Genomic DNA, 9009 nt, shown 5'->3' with positions numbered 1-9009 from the left:
GGAAAATAGGAAGTCTAACTATTCCTCCGGTGTCATTTTCCTGTCTCTTGGATCAACTAAAGGGGCACTTTGCTCTCAAATAGTATTCCCAATTATTGACTTGGAGGAATACGTGGTTGTAGAGGTTTCTTGGATCTAGATTCTTTGGTGCAGAGTCATTTTCATAAGAAGACGTTGTAGGTTAGGAAAAAAAAAAAAAACCATCTTCTTCTGTTTTCTTGGTCTTGAACGAAACTTGAAGAAACTAAATGATGAAAACGCCCCATACGACTAGGAGAAGCATGAGGATGGCTGCCGCCGACCACGGTGGGCAGCGGAGGCGTGACCGGCCATCATTGGTGACACAGCCCACGACGGAGGGGTACTATCTAGGGTGGCTCCCTCTCTTGTTCGACATCATAGTTTTCTCTTTCTTTATTATTTATTATTATTTTTTTAATATTTATTTAGCTAATAACCTTTTTAAGCTTAACTGGGTTAGAAGTGAGTTTGTCTTCAGACAACCCATATTTGACGTAGCTCATTGAATTCGAGTTAAGAAATTGATCTTGAACCCAATTTGTCAGCTCTATATATATTTAAAAACAATACATGACGCTACCCCACATTAGCACTATAAGACAACATTTATGCCCCTCAACTCTTAAGGACAATCTGACATTACAATTTTTCTTCTCCTCTTTCTCACCTCGCTCTCACATACATTTGAGAAATTATTGAGTAAACTTTAAACGTGTACTAAATCAAATTCGAACTGATGATTCGCCATTTTTAATGGTCCAAATTTAGTTTAGTAAAATAGATCAAGCTCATGGATAATTCCTCCACACATAATCCCAAAGATGACTAAACATAATTTCTCACCCTCGCTGGCCCGTACGCTCTTCTGCTTGCTGCACGCACATACGCTCATTTCACAGAGAGCCGAACTTATTATGGAGGACAGGACCACAAATTTTAGGAGCAAAACGTGTTCCCCATAGGACAAAGTTTTGAGAGTTCAAGTTCAAGTATGTGTCCTTACCTCGTGTATCACGTAAGATGTGAGTTAAATCTGAAACAGTGGAATAAAATCCGAGTACGTGGTCTTCCTTGTTTGCCAAAAAAGCCCCTCATGTCCTTTTCTTTTAGACAATGCGATCATTGCGCTTCTGATTTCATGAAGACCATTGACACTCGAAACCTCTCCGAAATGTATATGCATTGATGTATGCTTTCAACGACGATGTTTCCTCGAATCGGGTTTTGAAAACGACAATTGTACTTACCCAAGTTTCTCGCCCACAACAAAGATTCCAACTGCAGAAACTTACAAAAGATGTGTGCAGCACGTTCCCTATCAATATATTTTAGGCACTTTCTGTTTTTCACTTATAAATAGGCCATCTAAAGCAAATCAACCTCCTATCATTCTTAACAATCTTCGCACTTCTACTCTCCCCGTGATTAGGACTGGGAAAGGGTCGGCCACCGTTTCCAGCTTCTTAATGGATCGACCTAACCAAATGCAATCATCGAGCATTGCCAAGGAGCAAACTTATCCGGTAAATCCCCTGATCCTAGCCTTTACTTTTCAACTTTCCATTTCCTTCCTTAGCTCGTGTGAAAAAAAAAAAAAAAAATCGCCGACGTAGTGTTTGCCTCCGAGCATTATTTCGTAGGGCATACTTATATGCCAACACCTCTTTGGATTCTTCATTGGCCTATTGGTGATAGAAAGAGGAGAAAAATAAAACCAAAATAGGATAACAAGGAAGCTTATTTACCGAATATACGCAGGGAAACAAGAATGTTTTCCTTCAAGGCTCAGTAGAAAGGAATCTGTAATAAAAAACCAACTTATTAACTCCCAGTTAGATTTGATCATTTGAAACAATTTCAACTGGACTGGCTTGTAAGGCCATATATCACCTTGTGCATATGAGCATACCAAGCTTTAATAGCATAAAAATTAATGTCAACAGAAAACCTTAACAATCTCATACTAAATTACTATATATTACTAAGAAAATTATTGTCTTTGCTCTTTTGAACTTTTGCTCATTTAATATTTTTTGCTTCATTACAATAATTCTTTGTTAAATTACATGAGAAAAAATATCGTCAATTTAGTTCATTCTTGCTTCTTCTTTTTTCATTATAACATCGACCTCACGTGTAACTCTGGATTTCCATGATGTAGGATGATTCCGGGATCAAACATGATGAAAAAACAAAGAGCCTTATAGATTTTCTGAATAAAGTGGTGAATGAGCCCGTAGAAAGTTTGATCATTGTCAACATGATTCAGCGACTAGGAGTCGAATCCCTATTCCGTGAACAGATTAAAGCCATTCTAACGTGGCAATACACACATTTTAGCTCTTTGAATCATGGCAAAGATGATGTCTATGAGATCGCTCTCCGATTTCGACTTTTAAGGCAAGAAGGTTATCGTGTGCTTGCAGGTTTGTTCCTATGAGTTTCAAGTCGATTGCAATAGCGAAATACAGTGTTGCTATTTATACATAACAAAAGAAGACAACTTTTTTTGTTTTTGTTTTGTCTAGTTACGTGGAAGTCCTAAAATTTCCAATATCTTGTTAAGGATGAAAATGGACAAGAATATAAGCTGAATTTTTTTTTTTTTTTTTTTTATAAATATTTTGCTGATTTAAGAATTGAAATGTTTAATTGTGATGAACTCTCCAACGGATATCCATCAATGCATTAGTGTTCTGGAGTTTTGTTCAAAATGGTAAGTAAGAACTAATTATTCATACTACAAAAACTGGATTGAAAAAACCTAGATATATGCCCATTTCCTTCACTTGTTCTCTTTTTAGTTTCTCTACATTAAAAAATTAAAAATTTACATGAGATGAAATAGTTTTAACCAATTTAGGATTTTTTTCAAAACCAAAGTATGCATATCATAATTTTGAATGAGTGAAACGACTTATAGATTAGATATCAGACTATGCTTTTTGATGTATTAGAGTCCTTGTGCTTTTTATGCAGATGTGTTCGAATACTTCAATGATAAGGGAAAAGGTTTTGTTATGAAACTGAAGGGAAACATCAAGGGTATGATGGAATTATATGAAGCGTCACAAATGAGCACGGAAGGAGAGGATATACTCGACGAAGCCGAATGCTTTAGCAGGAAGTGTCTCAATGCATTGTTGACATGTGATCTTGATCATGAACAAGCGAGAATGATAGAAAGTGCATTGCAATATCCATATCGCAAGAGCTTCGCAAGATTGCTAGCTCCTCAAAGTTTTGTAAATGATATGTCAGGTGTGAACTCATGGATGGAAGACTTGCTAGAGGTGGCAAACAGAAATCGAAGAATTGATCAATCTGTGCACCAGAAGGAGATTCACCAAATTAATAAGTGAGTAACTAATTAACTACTTACGCAAAGTTATGTTCAATTGAAGGACTATAGATGACCAACATATAATAATAGGCGAAATCTTAATAGTTGGCCCTAATACAAGTAAAACTTATATACTTAAGGAGTTGGCATTTAGGTTCAAACTAATATCAAACTCACAAATCACAGTTTGAAGCATGACTTAAACCAGTTTCACCAAAAACTATAAGGAAAATGATGGACTCTATATCTCCATTTTCTCTAATCTCTATGTCATGAGATCAATAGAATTTTCAAATGAATAATTTGTTTCATTTAAATGAGTATACTATTATGTATTGTTGCTTCAGTTTTTCCTCATGCGTATCCTATATTTCAGGTGGTGGAAAGAGTTGGGATTGGGAGAGAAGATGAAGTTTGCTAGAGACCAGCCACTAAAATGGTACATGTGGTCCATGGCAATTCTCACAAATCCAAGCTTGTCTGAGCTTAGGGTTGAGCTCATTAAGCCCATCTCTCTCGTGTACATTATTGACGACATATTTGATGTCCATGGCATGGTTGACGAGCTAATTCTCTTTACAGAAGTCATTAAAAGGTATATAGTTGAAGATATCCCTTTTTTACCTATTATGTTGCAACTATTACATCCAAAAAAAAAAAAACTACATTCCACATTTATATTATGTTGACAATTTAAATATTTCTTGCACTTTTTTTTCCTTCAGATGGGACTATGCGTGTGCTGAGCAGCTTCCAGAGTACATGAAAAAATGCTTCAAGGTTCTCAATGATATTGCAAATGATTTTGGCAAAATCATCTTTGAGAAGCATGGATGGAACCCCACAAGATTCTTGAAACATATGGTATAAATAAAAAATATTATTGATAAGAACCTCTATTCGCAACAATGTTGCTAACTCCTATCTCAACTCTAAATGAACGTGACTTAATTGGAGATTCACAGCACTGAACCAAAACTCAACCTTGATCATATCCCCGTCCCTTTTTCCACTCTTTGTCCCACCACCCTCCAATATTTTGGTCATCATTTTGAAGTTTGTGTTCACTTCTTCAAATTAAAGCCATAAAAACCAATTGCCGGCTTCATCATCGTCGAGTTTCATTCAATCTTTTATAGAATTCTTTATAATGCCATACACGGAGATATCACTGATTGGGTTAGCTGCAACCCTCCCTCCCTCCCTCCCGCCCTCTCCCATACACACACACACACAAATCTTTGCGAGATCTAGGTGTTTCTGTCAAGATCTTGTAGCCGTGGCCTGGCTTCCTAGCAATAAAATTGAGCTCAGTGCAGCATTGAGCTCCCTTACTCTCACACAGAGAGAGAGAGAGAGAGAGAGAGAGAGAGAGAGAGAGAGAGAGAGAGAGAGAGAGAGAGAGAGAGAGAGAGAGAGAGAGAGATTTCATAGTGATTTGTCATTTATGACTACCACGAAAGCTCAATAAGCTCACGATTTTGATTTATGATTACATTTTAGATGATCCTTGATCAGTCAGATAACATTTGAAGTTGCAGTGGGCGAATTTGTGCAATGCATTCCTGGTGGAGTTTCAGTGGAACGCTTCTGGGAAATTGCCAAAGGCAGATGATTACTTGAAGAATGGGATTATCACTTCGGGTGTGCCCTTGGTGCTAACTCACCTGTTCTTTCTAATGGGCCAAAACATTGCCAACCAAAGTATGGATTCAAAGAAAGAAGAGGTGCAGCTGCCAAATATAATATTCTTAATTGCTGAAATTCTTCGCCTTTGGGATGACCTCGGCTGTGCCCAGGTAAACTAGTTCATGGTTTCGTGCTGGGAATTATTCGGGTTTTATTCCATTTTTTATTTGCATTTTGTCATTATTTTATTGATATGATTTTTTTTTTACTCGAGGGGGATTCGATTCCCTGAAGGACGAGAATCAAAATGGCTACGACGGGTCATACGTGGATTGCTATTTGGGGAAAATCAAGGCTCTTCGTACCAAAGCGCAAGGGAGCATGTGATGAAGTTGATATCGAAATTGTGGAAGCTGCTCAACAAAGAGTGCCTCTCTCCATGTCCGTCCTCTGCGCCTTTCCTTGAAGCTTGCGTGAATGCTGCTAAGATGGTTTCACTGATGTACAACTATGAAGACAAACGTGGTCTTGGACTCCTACAAGACCATATGAAGTCGTTGACCTGTGATCACGAGACAATTTAGCATCATTTTGCATGTTTTCATCTCTCATGCTTGATTACTTCGGTATAATGTACTACGGTCAGCTTAAATTGCAATAAAGTTGCCTTCTTTTTCTAAGCAGTATTGTTTTCCAGCTATATATTGTTTTAAGTGCTTTTCCATCATAAGTGGCAATAATATTTGTTGGCATATCCAAATGAAAAAAAAAAATGTGAATTTAACATGAGCAGAAAAATTCATTACTATTTCAAACATACTACATTGGCACGTGGTTTGTTTTATTCGTGCAAAACATCATAAAATGTAAGGAGGTACCAAAATTTAAAATAAAGTATGGCATGTGTTTATATTTAAAGTAAGAACATCCGCAATATTTATGATGCGTTGTCAACAAAACACTAAAAAATCTAACTTAAAACTATCTTATGTGTGACATCCTGAAATTCGACCCCGTTTCGATAAAATGAAATGTGCATTTCGTCGACGTGCCTATAGTTCTTTTTCTCTGAGCTGATCACTCACGAGTTAACTAACCTATTGGGTGAAGCCATTAAGGGATATATCCATGGTAAAATCCCTAAAAGCTACCTAATTGGTTGGATTGGACTAAAATCACGTTCGGTCGATTTTAATCATGAAATTTAATTCGGTTTTGGGAATCGAATATTCGGACATGTCACAATTCATTTCTAGGACCGTCTCATCGTCTATCAATTTATTGCCGAGTCCGAAATTTCAAGAAAGAAATTATCGGAGGAAAAATCGAAGACCGGAAGAAAATAAAAGGGAATGAGAAAAGGAAAATAATAGAAATAAGAAAATTGGGTTTTCTTATTTAAGTATTATTTCCTTTCCTTTTTCTTTTCTCTCTTTCTCTCTCTCTCTCCTCTCTCCCCTCCCCTTCGTGCGTAGCCCTCCCCACCGCCGAATGCCCCTTGCCAATTTTAAATTGGCTTCTCTCTTCCTTTTTCACTTTTGACTTGTCAAAATCCTATCTCCTCCCTTCTTCTTATCTCTTTCCTTTCTTCTTCTCTCTCCTCTCTCTTCTTCCTTCCCGCACACGACAGAACCAGCTCCTATCTTCTTCTTCTTTTCTTCGCGTGCGAACCAGAAGCCCGGAGCAGAAGCAGCGCAGCTCGTCGTCGCCGCCCGTCGTCGTCGTGGCGCAGTCCGTTTATTTATTTGAGCTCCACGTTGTATGGAATTGAGTAAATTGTGATATTTTAGGGATTTACCTAAATTGATTGGAATCGATTGAGATTGAATTATCGATTGGTGAATGGCCAAGTATGTTTATTCAGCATTTATAATGCTTTGTTGAGTTAATTTAATTATTTGATTGAGTATTGATTGGTGAATGGCCAAGTATGTTTATTCAGCATTTATAATGTTTTGTTGAGTTGATTTATTTATTTGATTGAGAAATCGTTGGGCATTGGTTGTCGATATTGAAAGTGAACTGGTAACCACTGCAAAGAGGACACGTGGCTCAGTGAATTGGAATGTCATCTGGAAAATGCACGCGAGTTCAGTGGTTGAATATGTCACCTTGGCGAAAAGGTCGCCTGAGAGAATGCACGTGGCTCGGAGACTCGGTATGTCGTCCTGGAGAATGCACGTGGCTCGGTGATAGGATTTGGCATCTAAAAAGACACGTGGCTCGGTGATCTGATGCGTCACTTTGGTAAGCGAGTACCTTAGAGAATGCACGTGGGTCCAGCATTTCGGAATGGCATCTAAAAGGGCACATGGCTCGGTGAATTGATGCATCACCTTGGTGAGATAGCACCTTAGAGAATGCACGTGGGCCCGGGCATCGTAAAAAGGACACGTGGCTCGGTGGCTTGATGTACCACCTTGGCGAAGAGGTCGCCTTAGAGAATGCACGTGGGTCCGAGGTTTGAGGCACGTGGACTCGGAGACTTGGAAGGTCGTCCTAGAGAATGCACGTGGCCTAGCTTTTAAATATCCCACAGTGGGGATTGATTTGTTTGGCATGTAATCGACTAGGTCGATGCTTTGATTTGAGATTGTGAATTTATTGACTGAATGGGAATGACCGTGAGTGGTCTTGTTGGAATATAATCGACTAGGTCGATTTGATCGATGTTTCGATCGGTGATATGATTGCTTGGGTGCCTATTATGAATTGTACTGACTTGCAGGTAGGATCAGAGGCCAAGGTAAGTCCTCTGCCCTGTGCGTGTTTAGGCAGCCTTTAGTATAATAGTTTACTAATCGGGCTTAGTGGGGTAGAACTCGCTGAGACGTAGTCTCATCCCAGTTGGGAAAACCATTTCAGGACCCCGCTGAAGAGCCGAGAAGGAGGAATCTGAGAAGGAGAACTCGGAGGTGAAACTTAAGGAGAAAGATTTTTGGGAGAAGAAGATAATCCCGAGAAGGGCCTTGAGTACGGCCCGAATGGCTAAGAGTTTATCTTATTTTGAGATCTCCTTTCTGATGTGATTAAAGTTTAGAGTAAAAAGTTGTAGAGTGCTCTGGTTTGTGTTTTGTATAAAAGTTTGGTTATAAATTTCAATATGAAAAATATGGCCCTGCTTTTCTATCCCATCGTTTTATTGTCTGGGGATTTTAACTTTCCGCATGCGCTTAATAAATGAAAGGGTCGGCGATACTAGTCCTGGGATATCGCATTATAAAATCGACCAAAGAAAGGATGGGCACGTGCCCGAGGATCGGGCGTGACATCCGGTTTAAGTGGTATCGGGCGAGGTTGAAGATTGGAGTGATAAGGAGCGTTGACCATGGGATAGTTAGTAGGAAAGGCCTTTAAATTCATGCCGATGCATGTCCGTGTTAGCTGAGTGCTAGAATTGTTTGTTGTGTGCGGATCGCTCATCTTTTAATCCGGTGGGATTTGGAAGTCGGGTTGCAGGTGTAAGACCGAACCATGAGCGAGCGGGAGGCCGAGAACTCCTAGTGAGAGGACAATGTCCTTTGTAACTTGGGATGATGCACTGATAAGAGTCAGTACCCGAGGTGGTTGTGGCAGAGTGTTGACTCTGGCCAGTTCAAGTGTAAGAGTACCACCGCAAGTTGGTACTAGTGTAGCAGCGTCGAATGATCCTAAGTTCGATAGGATCGTTCTAATGCTAGTGTTCCTTGGGAATTGAATGAGCCAGCAAGCTCAGGATCAAGCCGCTATTGTTGTTATCGCTATTGCAACCGCTGTTGTCGCTTCACCTATTGAGATCCAGAGTGGAGACATGATCCAAGAGCAAGTCATTGCATTCAAGTCGAGGTATAGATCCAGTTCAGGCAGAAATGGAAATCGGTTAGGGAAAAGACCGAGGTCGAGAGAAAAATTCTATTCCACTCGCAAGGAAGAATGGAGTAGTCAAGTCAGCACCGAGTCAAATAGATCAGGTTGTTTTCGGACGTGATGATGGAGATCGGCATTATGTCCTTCCTAGGACACGAATTTGTTTGGAG

General features: G+C 39.4%; 1 protein-coding gene across 1 annotated transcript; it reads left to right on the top strand.

Moving 5' to 3' along the window:
- The first annotated feature begins 2281 nt into the window (after positions 1-2281).
- LOC104431442 ((3S,6E)-nerolidol synthase 1-like) lies at positions 2282-5172 on the top strand. The gene is made up of 5 exons (XM_039313865.1): positions 2282-2447; positions 3001-3379; positions 3741-3959; positions 4090-4228; positions 4906-5172. Exons 1-5 carry the CDS (start codon positions 2282-2284, stop codon positions 5170-5172), a joined length of 1170 nt encoding a protein of 389 aa, XP_039169799.1.
- The last annotated feature ends 3837 nt before the right edge of the window (positions 5173-9009 follow it).

Source organism: Eucalyptus grandis, chromosome 5 (genome assembly GCF_016545825.1).
Source record: "Eucalyptus grandis isolate ANBG69807.140 chromosome 5, ASM1654582v1, whole genome shotgun sequence".
NCBI lineage: Eukaryota > Viridiplantae > Streptophyta > Magnoliopsida > Myrtales > Myrtaceae > Eucalyptus > Eucalyptus grandis.
Note: the sequence above shows the minus strand (reverse complement) of the source record. Positions and strands in the feature narration are given on the sequence as shown.